At 35.2% G+C, this 20,083-nt stretch overlaps 2 protein-coding genes and 1 long non-coding RNA gene across 3 annotated transcripts; 2 read left to right on the top strand and 1 right to left on the bottom strand.

Moving 5' to 3' along the window:
* Window positions 1-3,581: 3,581 nt before the first annotated feature.
* On the bottom strand, window positions 3,582-4,102 carry LOC148692466 (uncharacterized). Its single transcript, XR_015954111.1, has 2 exons — window positions 3,964-4,102; window positions 3,582-3,860 (listed from the first exon to the last, which is right to left on the bottom strand). It is a non-coding gene; the product is annotated as an uncharacterized LOC148692466 (long non-coding RNA).
* A 4,325-nt stretch (window positions 4,103-8,427) lies between these two features.
* LOC148692464 (uncharacterized) lies at window positions 8,428-11,946 on the top strand. Its single transcript, XM_088681077.1, has 3 exons — window positions 8,428-8,473; window positions 10,870-11,189; window positions 11,268-11,946. Exons 2-3 carry the CDS (start codon window positions 10,875-10,877, stop codon window positions 11,778-11,780), a joined length of 828 nt encoding a protein of 275 aa, XP_088537203.1. The 5' UTR covers window positions 8,428-8,473; window positions 10,870-10,874; the 3' UTR covers window positions 11,781-11,946.
* Window positions 8,625-10,458, top strand: LOC148692465 (protein ANTAGONIST OF LIKE HETEROCHROMATIN PROTEIN 1-like). The gene is made up of 3 exons (XM_088681076.1): window positions 8,625-9,471; window positions 9,548-9,773; window positions 9,850-10,458. The coding sequence occupies exons 1-3, from the start codon at window positions 8,911-8,913 to the stop codon at window positions 10,314-10,316; spliced, it is 1,254 nt and encodes a 417-aa protein (XP_088537202.1). The 5' UTR covers window positions 8,625-8,910; the 3' UTR covers window positions 10,317-10,458.
* Window positions 11,947-20,083: the final 8,137 nt, after the last annotated feature.

The following is a 20,083-nucleotide window of genomic DNA, read 5'->3' as shown; positions in this document are numbered from 1 at the left end:
CAAAGTGAAATGAACTTTCATTCGTTTTCCTGCATCTTCTCGGCAACCAAACGGAATGGAAAGTGTGAAGAGAAAGAAAGTAAAATTGACCGAAAAGCAAATCAAGTATACATATCTAGAGACGAAAACGACGTCGGAGCGGTGAATTGAAATACAGAAAAACTAGGTTTGTAGATGAACCGGCGGAGGAAGCAGCGGGCACAGAGAGAGAGAGCAGAGAGAGAGAGAATGCGTGCTCTGGAGGTTGCAGAGAGTGAGAGAGAGAGAGGGGGGAATGTCTTGACGAGTCGTTGAGTAGCCGGAGTCCACGTAGGCACAAAGCCGTTTGTTTCGTTTCTTCGCGGGAGCCACTTCTCGGGGTTTGTTAGAGTACTGGGCTAGGCCGAGCACAAGCCCACAGTCTTGGGTTCTAGAAAGATTAATTTTTCAGAGTGATCCTGAGTATCGAATATTTTAATTTTTTTAATTGTTACATTTTGGTTTTTTGTTTTCTATTATAAATCTCATGCGGTTAATTTTTTGGAATATTTTATAGTCTCGAACATTATAAAATTTTTTGAACGTCCAAAAGTGTTCATGAACATTATAGATTTTGTTTTTATATTGAGTCTCTCATAACATAATTCAGTAAAACCAAATTCAAAAGTGTTCCCATTAATGCACAATCTTAACATTATGACCCAAATTTGTTTTAGCGTCAACAACATAATTTGTTTCTCTAAACACGTTCCTTGTGAAACAGAGTTGGACTTAGAGCATCTCCAATAGACGCTGTAAAATGACCAAATATCTATTTTAAAGAGAAAAATTCAAAATTCAAAATTCAAAATTCAAAATTCAAAATTCAAAAAAAAAAAATCCCTTTCTAACATACTCTATAAAAGAGTTTTTTTTGTTCGTAAAATGAACAACCACTTTTAAATTTACCGAACAACTATTCATGCTAAATATTAAAAAGCATAATAAAATTCAAGGGTAACGAGGACAGTCTGCACATAAGGAGTATTATGTGTGCAATCATATTTTGTGGGCGTGCGGGATAAGCGCTTTTATTCATCAGTCTTCCCATAAAATAATACTTTAATTTGATATCTTGAGTAGAGATCAAAATTTAAAAGATGTTAAAATACAACGTAGGGTGTCAAATTTTAAATTTATGTTAAAGTTTGATGTCTCGTTTGGAGATGGTTTTAAGAGTCTTAGAAAGTGATATGGCAAGATGGTGGTAGACAATCCTATGGAGATAGGCCTTGGCATAATCATAAGTCTGAGAATGATGCAATCCGTGGGATTGTTTGAGAATATTATTTCTGGCAAAAAGTTACTAACGGGAAGAAAAACTCTACAACATGGAAAATGCATTACTACTATAAATATAAGGTGTTCTACAACTGATAGAGAGGACCTTCAACTTAACACACAAAACTACATTGTACAAATTATTACTCTACGTGAAACCCACTTAAACCTTTAAAAAAACACTAACATCCCCAACTTCGTCAACACACTTTCAATTTGGATTAACAGCACTATGTTAACAACCAACCACATCTTCATTTTGGATTAATAGTACTTGAGCCGTAGAGTCAGACAATTGAAGACCACCTTCAGCTTGGAGTAACAACATTGCTTCGAGCTTGCTTGTCTATATGTCCAAATCTCTGTCAATAAGGAGTCCTTGTTGGAAGATGCCATCTCATTAGCCTCTTGGTGAGTTGAGGTGTTACCAAGTTACCTGAGAGTTCGGCATAAGCCAAACTTTATATGATCAGATATTCTTAAATACATTTTAAAGTTCGGAATTCCGACGACCGAACAACATTTACCAACAAGGCACTTATCCCTTTCGAGTATTTGTATCCTTACAGTTTGATATCAATTCGGCGCACCTATATTCTCACGAATGTAGTTGAGGTAGCCGAACATGGTGCAGAAGATCCTGAACTTCGCAGTGAATTAACCAACCTTGTCTTCAGGTTATAGAATCCAGAGGCCAAAACGAGTTCCTTCATTGGTCGTGATCGCTCAGACAACAAGAGTCAATAACACATTTGACACCACCACCACATTCATTCTACTCATCGACCGAGTTCGGTCGTTGAGTTGGCACACCCACATTCACCAGAAAGATGTATTAGCTTACTAATTATTCGGCCCGAGCCACGTAGGCTAAGTAGTTTTTAGGGTCAGTAAGTTTTTAAGAGAACATTTGAACTTGAAAAATCTTTTTGAAACCTCTTTTCTTGTGTTGTCCAAAAATTTAATTAAAATCACATGATGCATGAAAGTTTGAAAATCATGATACTTCAAGATAGTAAAGTGAGACTTACCCAAATTTCTTTAATAGATTTCTACGAAAGATGGCTCAAGCCGTTTTTGTTGAAAATTTGAGTTGCTACAGCAGAGCTCTTGTATTACTTCTTCTTTTCTTCTTGTCTTATTACAAAATAATACGCCATAGGCTATATAAAGAGAAGGATAATGGTAGAGAGACTAAATTTGTCGATAAAATTTGCAAACTAAATAATATGTTACCAATACTTAAGTAATAACCTAATCATCAATTTTCATGTTATTTAGTTTACAAAATTTTGTCCACAATTTTGTCTACCTAGCATTAACATAAAAAGAATACAAAAGGGTAATACTAGGGAGATTAAATTTGTAAACAAAATTTGCAAACTAAATGATGTGTCATCAATAGGAATGAACACATTTATCAACACTTAAGTAATAATTCAATCATCAACTTCCATGTCATTTAGTTTTCAAAATTTTGTCTACAAATTTAATCTCTTTAGCATAAATCAATACAAAATACGAGAGAGTTCTTTCAAGGCAACTTAACAGACTAGGCTAGCTAGGAACTCTAATACAGTAACTTTGGAATAATTGTTGTTGGGAATGTTTAGAACATTAAAATTCTTGGTAATAAAGAGGCATTAATTCCAACAGGTAGAACCCTACAGATCAATCAGTGGAAGCTCAACTAAATCCAAAAAAGATTAGGTAAAAGGGAAATTAAATCACATCAAGAAGGGAGATAGATCAGTAGGCCGGAATGCCCAAGAAATTTGAGTGCAAAAAGCGACATGCCAAACAAGTGAAGATGAGAGAAGCCTAAATTGGCTAATATGTCAGCATTCCGTGTCTACTTCATTGGGTAGATGAAAAAAGCATGACGATCCTCTTAGTGAGGATCCTAAGGATCCTCATATCTTCCATTCATCGTGCATCGTATGGTCATTTTTCATTAGGTACTATTTTTGTTTAATTTTAAATAAAAAATTCAAATGATTTATGACCACACGATGTACGATGAACGGTTAGGATGTGAGGATCTTTAAGATCCCCATAATTTGGATCCAGATGGGAATAGAAACAAACTAGTCAGTAGTAAAACATCAACATTGTTTATAGCACAAAGGTTTCAAAATTTTAGTAAGAAAAAGGTTTAACTTATGTGTTCAACATAGAAAAGATTGGGGCATTCTTGTTTATGCACTTGTTAAATTCAGTACAGTCATCCATTCCATTCAAGAAGCTACATATACTCTTCCACTGGGACCAGCACTTGAACAAAAAAGATTACAAAATGCTGGCATATATACAGGCAAAAAATGTTACAGTTATCAATTCTATTTTAGCAGTTCTATCTAGCCTTTGATTAGGACCAGCAGCTGGACACAAAATATAACCAAATGCTGGAGTACGTACATGCAAAAAATACCATAGAGTTTAGACCAGAGAGAACTATATACATCCCAAAAAATATTAGAGACATTGTATGATAAGCATTAAAAAGGCAGGAATTTTTTTTTAAGTTTTGATGCAGCATTCTTCAGTGCCAACAAAGCAACCTAAGCAAAAAAAAAAAGAAGTTGTGACTTTTAGATATGTGTTAAATATATGTTTTAATAAACTTAAGTCAGAAGGAGAAAAGTGATGATAAAGTATTGTGACCTATTCATTTTGTGCAAGGCCGGAATCCGCCTTCACACCAATTGGAGATGATTTTTTTTTTTTTATATTTTTTTCAGCAATTCGATCGGAATTTGATCGACATCTTCACCACTTGGTTCAAACATCTCTTCTACATCACTGTTTTAAATATGTGACAGATATGAGGAAAAAGAAATACATCATAGTTTAAAAGCTTGATACAGGATAAAAGGTAGGATTGAAAATAGATAGCTTCTGTTTGAACTGTAGTATGATAAACCATAGAAAAAAAAATAGATAGCTTCTGTTTGAAATTGTAGGATTGAAAATTGAAACAAAACATGTTAAGTATTTACCAAGGTGTTGGAATCCGAGTGGGGTGTTTTTGACAAACCAGTTGCCTGCTTGCCGGATCCTACTGCATTTGCTTGACACAATTTGGGTAGGCACTGTACCACCAATCATATCGTGTGTCAAAACACTTGATGGATATTCTGCACAAAAATATCTTATCCTGTAAAAATATTTTAAAACCATTTGTACAAGGATTAATCATCATGTATATGGATTTCACTAAAGATGTAAAAATTGTAGTTGTGGATTTTAACTCAAATATAAGAAGTTCTAATAAACCTTCATACTTTATTTAACTCTGGTTCCAAAAAAGCTAATTCATCAACTGTCACTCTCATGGCAGTCTGCAAAATTTGAGCTTCATTCACTTGTCTTGAAGATGGTGCCAATATTTTTACAGCTTCTGTGTTGTTAGAAAACCTGCAGGATTTAAAACACAATATTATTTGAATAGCTTTATAAAAATAACATCTGTTTTATTGTAAAAATAATAAATACATCTTGATTTTTTTTTAAATTGTCAATGCACTCACACTAATTTGTATGAATTTAGTTCCGGGATGTCTGGATCAAGGAAGAAAAGTGATGAGGCAGTGCTGCTCAACACAATCTTGTGTGTGCATCGAAAAATAATGGAAAGAACATATGCAAAATATTAATAAACAAGTACTCTCCCGTTTTGGTGAGAGAACTTTTCTATCTTTGAGAGTTCTTCCGCCGTTTGTGTGAGTTTAGCTTCAGAATCCGGTCTCCTTTTTGTCCCCGGCCTTAGCTATGGCTAGGGTCGGTGGCAACCCCTTGTTATTTTTTTTTCTTCTCTTCTACTTGCGTTTTTCCCTACTTTCGTTCCCGATCTCTCGTCCTCCATCCCCTCTTCCTGTCCATTTTACCAATCTGAGCCCCAAACTCCGATTCTTCCATCTCCGTATCTCATCACTTCGTTTATTCCATTTTCGTCTTCCACTATTTCGTTTCCTTCCATACTCTTTAGACCAATTTGCTCCATCCCCTCACGATTCCACGTTCTACAATCACATCTCTTAACCACGTTTTATCGCGGGTTTATCGGAAGGTGAGTAGAGTTATGGCTTGGGTGTTCACACCACCTCCTTCCTCATGTTTGCCTTTATTGGCTCTGTCTCTGGTGGTTTGTGTTTCCCATTGGATTCCTTGGTTTTGTGGGTGTGGATTTTGTGGTGTTGTTTGCAGGCCGATGGAGCACTGGTTTCCTTTATTCCAGGGGCTTTGATTGGTTGGATCGATGGGCGGACTGTGATGGTGGCATTCGAGAATTCGGGCAATGGTGGGGACTGCTAGGTTCTAGGGTTTTCTTGTTTTGTTTTTGTTTGTGTTGGGCTCCAAAACTTGTTTTGGTCTCTTTTTGTGTGCTTTTGAGGTCCAATTTTTCGTTCTGTACTTAAAAAGAAGAAGTTTTAATGAAAAAACTCACGGTATTGTTCATTTTAACAAAAAATCATATTTTTATACTAAAAAGTCAATCCTGGTACTATTTATTTTACCCTCTATTTTGTCGTTATTATTAAAACTCAAATTTTTTAAGCCATTTTTATTAGTTTTCTTAAAAAGAAAGGAAGCATGCGATTTCAAATTAGAACAATACTTTTATTCAAAAGCAGCTAAAAATTAATAAACAAACAAACGATTGTGTTTCCAAATATAGATTTGTAAATAAAAAACAGAAACACACATTTTATCATTGATAATAAATTATGTGAAAAAAAAGAAAGAAAAAGTCTCTGCAACATCTCCCCGTAATGTAATTTTGGAAATTTGAAATGGATGTTCAAAAGCCAGGAAGAAATTTGTTTAATTTGTTATGAATAAAGTAAGCAGTCAACATGATAAGTATTATATAATTGTTTAACAATTTTGATTTGACAGATTACATTTAAATTTTTTGTAAAGTAGATATAACAGATACATAAAATAATTTAGAATCACAGAAAACACAGAAGAAATAACCTGATGGTCAATGACATCTTGCAATTTAACAAACAAAAATAGTGGAATTGACAAAAGTCTTTTACTGCATACACACACACACACACATGTATTGTTACCCGTAAGGATATCAACTCTGTTGAGGCGAAGCTAAAGTGTGTTATAGTCTTGCAAAAAGAACCAGTTTTGAGGGATAGGTAGAAACACATTGGACAATTTTTTAAAAATTGTTTTCCCAGTGAACACAATTTGAGTATCATATGGCACAACTCTGTATTGACCCCTCGTTATGTTTGTACGGAAATCCATAATCTCATAGCAGCTTCCGGCTTCTATTTTCGAAGCAACGATTTCATAGTCAATGTCCGTTGTGCAAGCTTCAACCGTGTGTTGCTTTGCAATTGATCACGGAGAAAAAAAAAAAAAAAAAAAACGTTACAAATGCAATTGACAAATAAATCAAAATATGGATTATATTTTGTATAAGATAAATAAATACGTATGCAGTTACAACACACTGTATTGACGGGAAAAAAAATTAAAGTTTATTATCCGACAAGTAACAAAATATCAGAAACAAAAGTAATATATTCGCTGTTAATTATCTTTGTAAGCAGTTGTAATTAAATTACTGAAATAATGGTTTCTCACCATTTCATCAAGTAATATAGAATGCACAACTATATATTTCTGAAGAGTTGTTAATTATCTTTGCAAACAGTTGTAATTAAAATACTGAAATAATGCTTTCTCACCATTTCGTCAAGTAATATAGAATGTAGAGTTGTATATTTCTGAACAGTTCCAGGGATTGTCAACTCCATATCCTACAAATTCGAACTTTTATCTTTTCTGCTTTTACATATGGTTTCAATTTATCAATAGGAGTTGGAGCTACGTTTTCCATTTGACCTGCTCAAATAAAGGATACATTTTATAAATTTAGAAATTCTTACGATGCAAAGATTAAACATAGGAAGGGAAAAAACTGACGCAATGACAAAATTCTTAACAAAATTATCTTGTACTGAGAGTGAAACAATGCAGAGCACAAAATTGTCGACCATTGCCAAATATCTATTTGTCTCTATTTACAATGCATAGCCATTGGTTAATCCATAATGAAAACAATAACATACACTAATTTTAGCAAAGCAGCTAAGACTTTTTTTTCAATTATATTTAACAGCACGAGACCAAGACTTATCAGGCGTTAGGTCTTTTTTCAGGCCTTGTAGAGTTGTTATGTAATTGCATATGGATTGAAACCGGTTAATTCTGTGATTATGTTGCTTGACATTACTCGGGAAAGTTGACTTATTAGTTATCCTTGCTCTGTGCTCGCTGCAGGATTTTTTTGCACAAGATATTGACGAAACTGAGAGATGAACATGGATACTGCCTCTTTTGTGGATGCCGGGTAAGCGTATTTATAATTTGCATTCCAAGAAAAAATTTATGCTGACCATCAACTTTACTTCACAAGAAAAAACCAGTAATAATCCAAAATGTGCTAAATCACTTTCCACTTTGCAATATATATATATATATATATATATATATGAAACATATACATGTATATATGAAATTTCACCCATACAGCTAACAGATTAATACATATGGATATAGTAACCCTTTTACTGGTAATTGCCCCTTCTGCTCTAATCAAATGAACCATAACCCGAAAAAATAAACTCATTTTCTTTCCAACAAATTACACAAACTCTTTAGTTTCTGGAAATGTTTCCTTTGAACCAAGAACCTCTTTTGTTAACACAAACTCCACAAAGCTGGTTGACTATACTCTGTCTTTCTTTTCAAAATTGTTAAAAAGGAATTGGTATTGAAGACACTTTTAAGGGAAGATGATTACCATTAAACCGTAATATTATGTGACTACTGAAAAGAAAAGAAAAACTAAAAAAACAAAATGAAAAAATGACTTGATGCCTCACACCTAATAAACAACATATTGAGACATTATGTGGCTCTAAGTAACACTAAATGAGTGCTTGAAATGGACAAATATATATATATTTTTGTAGCGTTTTTTGTTTTTTCCTAACCCCATGATCTCTTGTCAACCAATATCTCATGTCAACTATTTTTTTATGCAATAAATATCTTATTTGTTCTAAAAAATTTAAGGTTTGTTATCTATAACAGGCTTATCAAGAGTCAACCAAAGAAAAGCGGCGTGCTCAAATTGCTCAAGGTTTCACTCCATCTCCCTTCTATTTTTCTTCCTTCCCATTTCTTGTGGAAGTTCTCAAAATTTTATTATTGGTTTTATGTGTTCATAATTCTTTAGATGGATGGAAAAGTGAATAGAATTTGAAGTTAGAGAAAATTTGATATGTTGTTGAGTAGACCATTACCCTTGCAAAAAGTGTGGGACCTTGTTGTCATATTTCTCACTCAGCATTTGAGTTCATGATGATCATATGGCTCAATGGTTTCAGGCTAAGAAAGCAACGTCCATAAACATTATATATTATTACTTCCTTTTAATTTCAATGACTTACTTCATTAGTCTAAACCAAACCCTCCAAGTGAACTATTTTGCGTTGTATAGGTTGTTGGGCCTTGCTTTTTATTATACATTATATTATCATTATTACCAAGTCCAAGTATCTAAAATGAATTTAGCATATGTTGATGCTCCACTCATTCATGTGTTGTTTTTTTGCATGTGAAGGTATGGATGAATATGAGACTCAATTCTTTGTTCTTTTGAATGTTTGGATTATAATGGCACAAGTCTTTACTATGAATGCACAATTGTTGAGGTATAAACAACAACAAAGGAGACAACGGGAAATAGCTAGTTTAGAGCAAAGGACATTTGTTAGACTTCATGTTAGGAGAGAGGAAATAAATCGTATCACGCGATTGAGTGATACTAACTGTTTGTGGGAGCTACGAATGGATAGGAATGCATTTGCAATTTTATATGATTTACTACAAACTCGTGGTGGATTGGTAGATGATGGTCATGTTACAATAGAGGAGCAAGTAGCTACTTTTGTTAACATATTAGCCCGCCACAATAAAAATAGGTCAATACAAGTTAGATTTATTAGGTCTGGTGAAACTATTAGTCGATATGTCCGTAGAGTATTGCGTGCATTGCTCAGTTTGCAAGATGTGTTGTTTGCAAAACCAACCCCTATCCCAGAGGATTGCACGGAATCGAGATGGAAATGCTTTAAGGTAATAATCATAGTAAAATCATTAATAACATAATTATTTGTAATTGCTAATTAATATAAGTTTTTCTTTTGTCTAGGGTTGCTTAGGAGCGCTAGATGGAACATACATAGGGGTCACTGTGCCTGATGTCGATAGACCAAGATATAGAACAAGGAAGGGTCATATAGCAACTAATGTGTTAGGCGTATGCACGCACGACCTCAAATTCGTATATGTGTTATCCGGTTGGGAGGGATCAGCTACTGATTCGAGAGTTCTTGGTGACGCTGTTACTAGAGCTAATGGCCTCAAGGTCCCAACTGGTAAGATAGACAAGCACCTAGTATTTTTCCTTACCTTTGTTGGCCAACAACTAAAATTTATTATCAACTAATATAGGTACATATTATTTGGTTGATTCCGGATATACGAATGGTGAGGGTTTTCTGACACCGTATAAAGGCACTAGATACCATTTGCAAGAGTGGGAAGACAATTCACGTGCACTTAGGAATCATGAAGAATATTTTAATATGAAACACTCACGTGCTAGGAATGTCATTGAGAGATGTTTTGGCCTCCTCAAACGACGTTGGGCTATCTTACGAAGTCCTTCCCACTATCCAATCAAGATTCAGGGACGAATGATCACCGCATGTAGTTTACTTCATAATTTTATCAGAATGTATATGGCAGTTGATCCTGAAGAAAATGCAAGGCTTGCATTTGATGAATTACCTATAGGGGAAGATTTACCAGAAGTATTAGCCTACATTGAAACCGTTGAGTCAAGCCAAATATGGACTCAATGGAGGGATGATCTTGCAAGAGAAATATATGATGAGTGGAGAGGAAGGAGGGCTTGAAAATTGGTTAACATGGTAGTTGTTGTAATTGTCTTTTATTGAGATGTGGACTCAATGTAGTTGTTGTAATTGGCTTGAAAATTTGTAACATCAAGACTATTGAGATGTTTGTTATTGTAATATGGTAATTGGGAGTTATCTAGATTTTATGGCTTATTTGATATGTTTATTTGTGTTACTAAATTTTAATAAATTTTAAAATTAGGGTGTAGTTAGTTAGGATTTTGAAAGAGGATTTTATAAGACCTCTGAGGATTTTATGGCTTCTTGCATTCCTATTGTTGTTCTCTTCCACATAGGGAAATTTGACTCATCTTAGAAGCTTTTCTGCAAAACCCCATTCGTTAATTTGGTGGCTTTCAATTTGTACAGCTAATAAATAATTTTGATTTGGTAATTGATTAGTACAACTAATATAAATTTAGTCATTGTCATTTGATTGTGTTTCTAATTTAAAGATTTCAATGGAAACAACATCACATGAATGTGGTTTTCTATTCATTATATCTATGTTTATTTGTGTTACTTATGTAATATATGGCTTCTTTGATAGATTATATGGTCACCTCACGTAATTGGATTGATCATGAGGAGGATGTACTACTTACCATCCTCGAGGAGATGGTTGCTGATGGTGTTAGGTGTGAGACCGGCAGTTTTAAGGCTGGTACTTTTGTAACGGTTGCCTCCAAGATGAGGGAACAGATTCCTGGCATTAATATAGAGCCGAAGCATATACAAAACAAATTGAAGCGTCTGAAAGAAAAGTATTTGTCTGCATATGACATGATGAATACATCTGGATTTGGTTGGGATGATGAGAAAAAATGTGTTGTTGTGGATAGTGACGAAATACTACATGAGTGGGTGAAGGTAAATTTTTTTTCTTATTCTTTATTAATTAGTTGCTTTGAAAGTCTTAACCTTGATTTCTTTGGGTTCTTATTGTAGAAACATCCCAATGCATCTTGCAAACCAAATAAGCCATTCCCGTTGTATCCACGACTATGTACGGTGTTTGGGAGAGACCGAGCCACGGGTAACATTGCTGAATCAGCAGCAGATGCAATTGAAAATATGGGTTTGGAAAGTGAGGATTGTGAGACTTCTGAGATGCCTCCGCTTTCACCTACCCCATCTCCTTCTGTTGCTACATCTAGTGCTTCTCAACCTGTTAGGAAGAGGAAGAGGAGCAGGAATGATGGTGATGCAAATATTGTATCTGTTATCAGTGAAGGTTGGAATAAAGCTGTTACTAAAATGAAGAAATTAGGTGAAAGTTTTACTTTTAGAGAAGCAAAAGCTAGACTACCTTCTGAGCTTCAGGCCATGGGTCTCCCATACGATCAGGTGTTAAGAATTTCAATGAAGTTAGTGAAAGATACCGATCTGATGGGTATTTGGACCACATTGGATGACTCACAGAAGCCAGATTTCATTAAAGTGTTTATGGAGAGCCTTTGAGCATTTGGGTTTTTAGTATTTGTGGTTTTAGTATGGGGAACTTTATCAACTTCTAGTGTTTTCATTATCGCTTTAGCAAGACATTATTTGTTTTTTAAGTCAGGACGAATGTTTGATTTCGGATATTTCATGTTTAAGTTATGCATATTTCATTTTCTTTGTTTAAGTTCTAAATGTTTAAACCCTAAAACGTTTACGATATGCATGATCATTAAACTTATATATTTTTCAACATTTGTCATGTGCTCTTATGTGGTTTGCCTTGTTCCTGCAATGGGGAATATTTAGAGGGGTGTCCTTCTAAACAAGGCCAATTCTAATGTTTGTAGAACCTGAACTCCCTGAACAACAACCCACAATTGAAAGGACCAAAATTAGGGACTAAAAATTGAATTGGGGTGTGGGTTTTGCAATTTGCACAATAAAATTTGATGGGTTTGTGGTGAAAATTCGAATGGAGGTGTAGAAAACGGGAAAAATTACAAAATTTAAAGGGGTTTGCATGTGAAACACAACATATACCTATTAAAATTTGGACCAAGAAAAACAAATAATGGATAATAGTGTTCAAATTTGAACAACTTATTAAAAAAAAAAAAAAAAAAAAAAAAAAAGAGTCCTGTCCCGTTCCGCCCATAAAATTGTACCAAACAACAGACGGAACATGGGTATTTTAGTCATTTTAATCTTTTGGTTCCGTTCCGTCCATGTGCTACCAAACGCAGGATGGAACAATAGTCTTGTTCCGTCCAGCGCGTACCAAACATAACACAGAACATCTGTTCCTTCCCATCCTGTTCCGTTCCGTCCCGTCCCGTCTGCGTACCAAACGCTACCTAATTTAAAACATCATAGAATTAATCCAAATTCTCAACCCCACACAAAATTGAAAGCTCGAAAATTCGGAAATCTCAAAGATTGAATCTGAGGAGGGTAAAATGTGGAAAAAAAAAAATACCTGGATGTTTGTTGAAGGAGGATAGGAACCTAAGCAGCTCAGTGACTCTGCTCACAGCGATTTTCAAAACCTGCAGAGTTTCTCTCTTGTGATTTTTTTTTAAATAATCTTGCTGGTTTCTTTGGAGGTTTGGAGGCTTTTTTATGTTCGTATACTATAAAAAACAACAAACATAGGTTAGTAAAAAGCAAATAGCATTGACAATTGAATTGAAAAACAAATTGAAACATGAAAAAAAAATAAAAAAATAGTAGTGCCTTCTAATACTCCCCCGCACGTGAGACCTTATTTTATGGGTCACACGTGAAGTTCTATACATTCGCAACCACGTAGAGGCAAGCTAGGGCTCACCCGTTCACGCATCTTTTGGCCTACGTGGAGCCATGTCAGGGCTCACTCATTTGCGTGGGGCCAAAGGGAATCCACTCATTCACGTGGATGTACGAACTCATCCCCGGCTCTGATACCATCTTAAATTTCAGGTAGACAGGTTATGGGCCCACTTTAACAAGACCGATAGTGTCCCCACTTGGCCACATGTTCAATCCGTCAGGTGTGGGGTTTTTATCCAAAAGGCCTCGGTGTTAGTTAGAGTGGAGTAATTCTATTTAAAGGGCTTGTTCTCAAGCTCTGTGGCTGATGTGGGACAGAGGAATTCTAACAATAACTGCTACACACATTTTTATTCATATTCATTTTCTCTCATCTCTTATTTAGTTTTTTTTTCATTTAATAGACAAAAAAGAAGGATTTTCCTTTTTGTACTGTCCTGAACTGTAACAAAGTGGTAAATTGCTAACGGATCCCCTCATGATCCTTTTTTGGATTTAGATTCAGGAAGGAAAAGTCTTTTGACACGGAACATTTGGTTTATGTTCATGAAAGCAACAATAACCAATTTGGCGATTATTGCTCCTTGCTTGTGTTCTTTGTGATTTTATTATTTAATAATATCGTGCATCCATGATAAAAAATTTCTAGCCTCCCCCGACCCAATGCCAAACAAAGTTTTGTATATTTTTACAATGATGTAATCTGGACGGTATCCTAAAATTCAACAACATTGCTTTTATTAATCGTGTGGTTGCTCTTAAATTGCATCTTTTGTGTTGAGTATTTTGGTTTTTTTCCCCCCCTTATTTGTTGTTGGAAACACTGTTCTACTTATGCTGATTTTGACGACAAGAAATTATGTTAAACTGCAGAACTAACTATATATCAAACAAGACATAGTATACCATAATACATGTGTACATGTAATTGAAGAGGAATGTATACATTATTATGACATAAAATTGCATGAATACTATTTAGCTAAATAGTTTTCATGAGTTATAGTTTTTACTTTTTTGACTGAAGAGACTTTTTTTTTTTTGTTTTTTTTTTTTTTTTTTTAAACCATGAAATCAGAATATTTTAGTTATTGGTTTTCGCCTCCTGAACCATCTGATCGATTGGATTACATTAATGTGTGTAGTACAGTGTTTTTAAGCCTGAGAAATATTAAAGTATAAAACTTTTCTTAAAAGAAAATTTTCTTTATGTTTTCTCAGTCTTCTTAGTTTATGATTGAATTTTATACTCCATTCCTGTATTTCATCAATTTATCAAGTGGGTTGTTTTTCTTTTGTCATTTCAAGAATTGTGTTATTCTTCTTTGTGATTTCAGTAATTGAGTCTTTAGTGATTGCACAAATTCATGGTTTTTTCACGCTTTTCAGAAGCAGTTGATTGAGTTGGATGCAATTCTGTTCAAGTTGAAAATCTTTGGATGACAGTTTTAGTCTTAAGATCATTGACCTCCATTTCTTATGCACGGTCAATAAATATACAATGCGTGAAGGCAACCTAGCTGTTATTGTTCCTCCATGCGACTTTATATTATCTGCACTCAAAATATGTTGTGCAACATATTTTCTGTTTCATTTTGTCAACATACGCACTGTTTATATTATCTGCACTATTTATATGCAGTGGAGTGGATTAGAATTACCTCATTTTGAAAAGTTTTTCAAAATTTAAAGTGTGGTTTTGCATTTTATTAGTTAGGCGACAGCCGGGTTGGAGAGGTAGTGGGAGAAGAAATGTATTGCCACCGAAGAAAATTGTCTGGCTTTCTATAAATCACAGATATGACAAATCAAAAGGTAATGATTTTTACACTCAAGTTGTAACATCCCACATCGCCCATGAGAGTGATTCTTATATGTATATTATCATCCCTACCTAGCACGAGGCCTTTTGGGAGTTCACTGGCTTCAGGTTTCATCGGAACTCCGAAGTTAAGCAAGTAGCGCGCGAGAGCATTCCCATGATGGGTGACCCACTGGGAAGTTCTCGTGTGAGTTCCTAGAAATAAAACCGTGAGGGTGTGGTAGGAGCACAAAATAGACAATATCATACTACGGTGGTGGAGCGGGCCTGGGATGTGGTGGGGATTCCGGGCCAGGATGTGACACAAGTTGTCTATTATATTGTATCTCTCGATTCTCCTCTAATCTATTCAATCCAAAACCTAATTCAATTAAGATATTGTATGAAAGTATGGTTGATTTTATTCTCTTTTAAATTGGAAGATTTTTTTTTGGGTGAGTTCAATTCAAAGAAAGTTTTTGGTCTATCTTATTTTCTTTTTATTAGTTTTTCTTTTCTATGAATAATATTAGTAAGACCGCTTTGGTAAGCAAAATTTGATTGTATAGGCATGGTTGCTTACAAGACAAAAGATCTGTTCTTTGCTTTATGATTTCTAGGCTTTTTGATTAGAAATGTTAGCTTCTAACACCATGGTATATGGTCAAGTACAAGATTGGGGTAATGACACTTATAAAATCTAGGGTTGTAATAAGTAACTTTTTCTTCGTTCTCTACCATAGCACTATGGATTCGAATTGCATTGGGTGTTGTTTCTGGTGTTGTACTCTCCATGGATATTTTGGAGGCATTGCGTGATTTATTACGTCTAGGTCGGCCTTGCTCGTGGAGATCTTCGTGATGGTAAGCTATTAATCTCTGAGATCTGTTTCTTTTTGTTTGTTTCACATGTGTGGCTATTTATTGAAATTTGATATGCCAAGGACTGGAGATGGTCTCGGTTTTTAGGTTAAAATTGAATCATCCATGATTTTGAAAATATGGTATTCTGATTAAACCTATAAGGATGGACGCATAGGTTATACATGTAGATTGTCACATTATTTGTAGTTCTCAATTGATTTATGGAAACTAGTCTTAACTCTTCATCTATGTACCAATTTTCTTATTTTAGTGCTTAGGCAGAAATTACAGAGGACCTTATTCGTTGGAGATTTGAAGAGTAAAACTTAGCAGTGTGGTACCGCTGGAAGTGGTAATTACTAATCAGGTTTCTACTCTTTTTTCCTCTTACTTTGGTTCAAAAGCAATATCATTTGAATGATGAAACATTAAGTTAGCATCTCAAGTGAACGGTATTTGCCACTTCCCTTTTAAATGAATTTTAAGATTAGCTCCAGTCTATGTTTGTTTAACAATGTTGTATCATTCATTATATAGTTTCACAAAGATCGTGCATAATTCTTGCTAAACTTGGTTTGGTTTTCTTGTGTTTAGGTATGGAGTGAGCGAATCACAGTTCGACCAAGTCTTGAATGATGAATTGAGGTAGATCATTGAGGTCTCTCTATCAAGTTAAATTTTCACTCTACTTTTTATTTGTAATGCTCAGTTCTTCACTCATGAATTTGCATAAGATTAGATAAATTTTCAATCTCGCGGCAACACGCGGGCACTGTTGCTAGTGCTAACTATAAAACCATCTCCAGTTAAGTTACTCTCTATAGGCTCTTCGTCACTTTATATTTTTTGCACAATATTTTATCATGTTGACACAAGAATGATGCCAAAAACATAAGATGACAGAGAGTTCATGGAAAGTCTCATTTTTTAGAGTATCTCCTTAGCATTTTCCTCCCTAATTGGAGTTCGCCTATTTGATCTAGTAAGGGGAGGTAAAGGTCACAAAGAAATGTTCTTGGAATCTCATTTTGTTGCCTTAGCATTCGCATCCCACTCCCAATTAGAGAAATGAAGAATTCATAATTGCACTGCTATCGTTTGTAACGAGTGTGTGGGTGATCCCTGCAAGTGTACTGAGAAGTGATGCATTCATTCTCTCTCATTTGGAGTCGGAGAGCATCCGAAGCAGACTCTATACAAGAGTATTTAATACAATATGAAACATTTACTCTTTATATTTACGGAGCAACTGTTCATTTGCTAAATATTAAAAAATAATAAAACTCAATAGTGAAGCCTTAAGCAACAAGAAAGGTAGGAGATGAAAAATGCTGTTTTAGGAGTTAAGTTTGAATTGTTGATGATAAAATACTCAAATTTTGCTATAACACGGAATGGTGTTGAAAATAAAAAGTTAACTGAATAGCTAAAGTAGTTTTTTTTAACACTGTTCACTTACTAGTTGAACAAAAATTTAGAGCTTGCTCCGATCAGATCACCACCTTTAGTTTTTGAAAGTTACGGCAGCTAAACCCCCGTAACTAGGTCCCGGGGTCGTGGATGATCTCGGCGACAACGCCCTTGAGGTGCCTTTGCACTCTCTGAAGTTAAGGCTCCGGAGCGGACCGGACAGTTGCGCTCGCTGATTTCTCTCTTTAAAGAGTCCTTTTATACAACCAAACCGTAACTTAACATTTAAAAAATCCTCCGTTGGGTTGATCATATTGTCAAACGGCCGAATTTCGACTGCTCTCCGACGATTTGGCTTTTGCATTGTATCCATTATAATAGTCTGCATAAGGTCATCTGGTCATTCATTCTCAACCGTTAGATGACCATTGACAAAATCCAACGGTCCATGGTCTGGTGAGCTTTATACTCGTGCGACATTAGTCATAAGTCCGCCCTAAATATGCACATAAGTAAACTTAAAGGTTATTTAACAGGATACATAGAAACAAACCAAAACGAAGTGAATATTGAGTTTGAAGGGCTAAAGTGACGACTTTTGACTTTCAGAGATAAATGTGAGATCAAAATCGAGTTACATGGAGCAAGGTGAAGACTTTTGAGTTTTAGAGAATAAAGTGAGGATTGTTAAGCTTCGATGGGCAAAATGGGATCGAAATCGAATTTCAAGTTGCGTGGCTAAAAGTAAGCCTTGAACCAAAACAAAATCTCCATCTTTCCAAAATTTGCAGATCTGAAATCGCACCCCGACAACCCAACTAGCTTTAATAAGTAATTAGTTATTTTACTTAATGCATGTAACATCACAAACCTGAATATGTGGGAGCTGTGTGGCACATAATCAAAACTAACAAAAATTTTGACGGAAGCTGATGCAAGAGACTAAGGATTTGTTTGAAAATACTTTTAACTCAAAGCGCTTCTGGTGAAATTGATTTTGAGTTTCAAAAGTTTACCTCTATTAAAGTAAATGACACGTATCAAATAAATAGATAGTAGACACGGAGGGAGACACTATTTTGGGGGACAACAGATCCTTGGCCACTAGTCATAAATTCGGTCTTTATGCTTCAAATTCATTAGTTTGGTCCTTTTATTGCATTGGTTAACAAAGTAGTATACTTATGTTAGAAAATTTGCTAGTGTGGTGATATTGCAGTCATGTGGAGCCCACAAAACCAATCACTTGATGCCATGCGTGTTAAATAAAAATAATGAAAATGGTGCCGATATATGTAAGGAGAAAATGGTGTCGTTGCTCACCACCTCTGCAACCAGGGTTTTAATGTCATTATTCTCGAAAGTGGTAATGACTCAAGGACTGGTTGGGTGCAAGCCAAGGGCTCTCGGACAGTCAAGTTAATAAACAAATCTTTTTTATCAAAAGTATAATGATCAATACAATCGTTTTGCTGGCACAACCAGGTCTCACTTGCTTCAACTCAAGAGCAAGCTCATAGCGTAAAGAAGGGCACTCTCAGCATGCAATCTAATCACCTCTTGATGATATTGATTTAATTGCTCTTGTCCTCGGTGGTCTCCCAAGTGACTTTGATGCTTTCGCAACCTCCATTAGGGTCCGTTCTAAGCCTGTCACTCGTGAGGAACTCCATGACCTCTTGATTAGTGAAGAGATGACTTGGAATGTCGCAATGCCAACCTTAGTGATTCACCATTCCAATTTCCATACATAACTTATATAATATGAAGTAGGATGAGTAATATGCGTATGAACGAAGCTTAAGCAAGCAAGACAGCAACCTAACCCACTAAATGATAGGGTTGAGATTGGGTTGGGTTTGGGTATGTTTTTTTCTTCGTTTTGACCCGCCCGATTGGATTTGAAATCTAATTGAACATGGGCGAATTCGGATTGACCCACCCAAGTTGTATTCCTAGTGGGAAGCTGCCATGACTGAGGAAATAGCAGCTCTCCAAGCTATCAATACTTGGACCCTTGTCCCACCTTCTCCCTCCAATAACATCATCGGTTGCAAATGGGTTTTTGGTTAAATGTAAACTCGATGGCAGTCTGGACAGATATAAAGCTTGACTTATTGCCAAAGACCTTCTTCAACAACATGACATTAATTATTATGAAACCTTTACTCCTGTTGCTTATTAATGGTAATTGTGTAAATGACTCAGTCGGATAATACTTCAGAGTGAGTTAGTTTGTTGAGGTAGTTGAGGTTTGTAGTTTATTTGTTAAGAGTGCTTGGTAATTACATGTGTAAATAAGTTGTATATAAACAACTATCTTGTAATCTTATTATTCATTTTTCAATGAAAGATACACTGTTCAATATGGTATCATCCACTTTGTCTAAAGACTGGATCCAAAGTCCACGTTTCCTTCCTTTTTCTCTTCGTCTTTGCTGATACGCTTCGTCACTAAGCTTCCTCTCTCTTGAAGCTTTCTCATCTGCAAAACCTAATTTCTTATGCAGATTTCAATGGTGACTTCAGCTTCTCCGTCTTCTAACTCAGGTTCTCAGATTCATACTACTCTGATCCCAATCCAAGCCCTAATTAATCTCTCTGATACTTCTCCTATTTCTTCAATTACGATCCGAAACATTGGATCTATGGTGCTAATTAAGCTGCCAAGGGTGAATACTCTTGACAAACGATAATACAAGCAGTTTGCTCGATAAATTTGAAACAAGCTCAATTTATCATTATGTTAGATATTCGGCTTGGCTCGATAAGTTAACACCCTTTGATCTCGTTTGTAAATGTTTTTAAAATAACTAAAAGTTTTTTTTATGAAAATTTTTTTGTGCCGAATCTTAGTAAAAATGTAAGTAAATCTTGAAAAAACACTTTAAGTGTTTTTGAAATCCAAAATATTTTGCCTAAACATACTTTCAAATAT

The sequence above is a fragment of the Pyrus communis genome, chromosome 12 (assembly GCF_041283825.1).
Source record: "Pyrus communis isolate YQ-2024b chromosome 12, ASM4128382v1, whole genome shotgun sequence".
NCBI lineage: Eukaryota > Viridiplantae > Streptophyta > Magnoliopsida > Rosales > Rosaceae > Pyrus > Pyrus communis.
The sequence above is the reverse complement of the archived record's forward strand: the minus strand, read 5'-3'. Positions and strand labels throughout refer to the sequence as shown.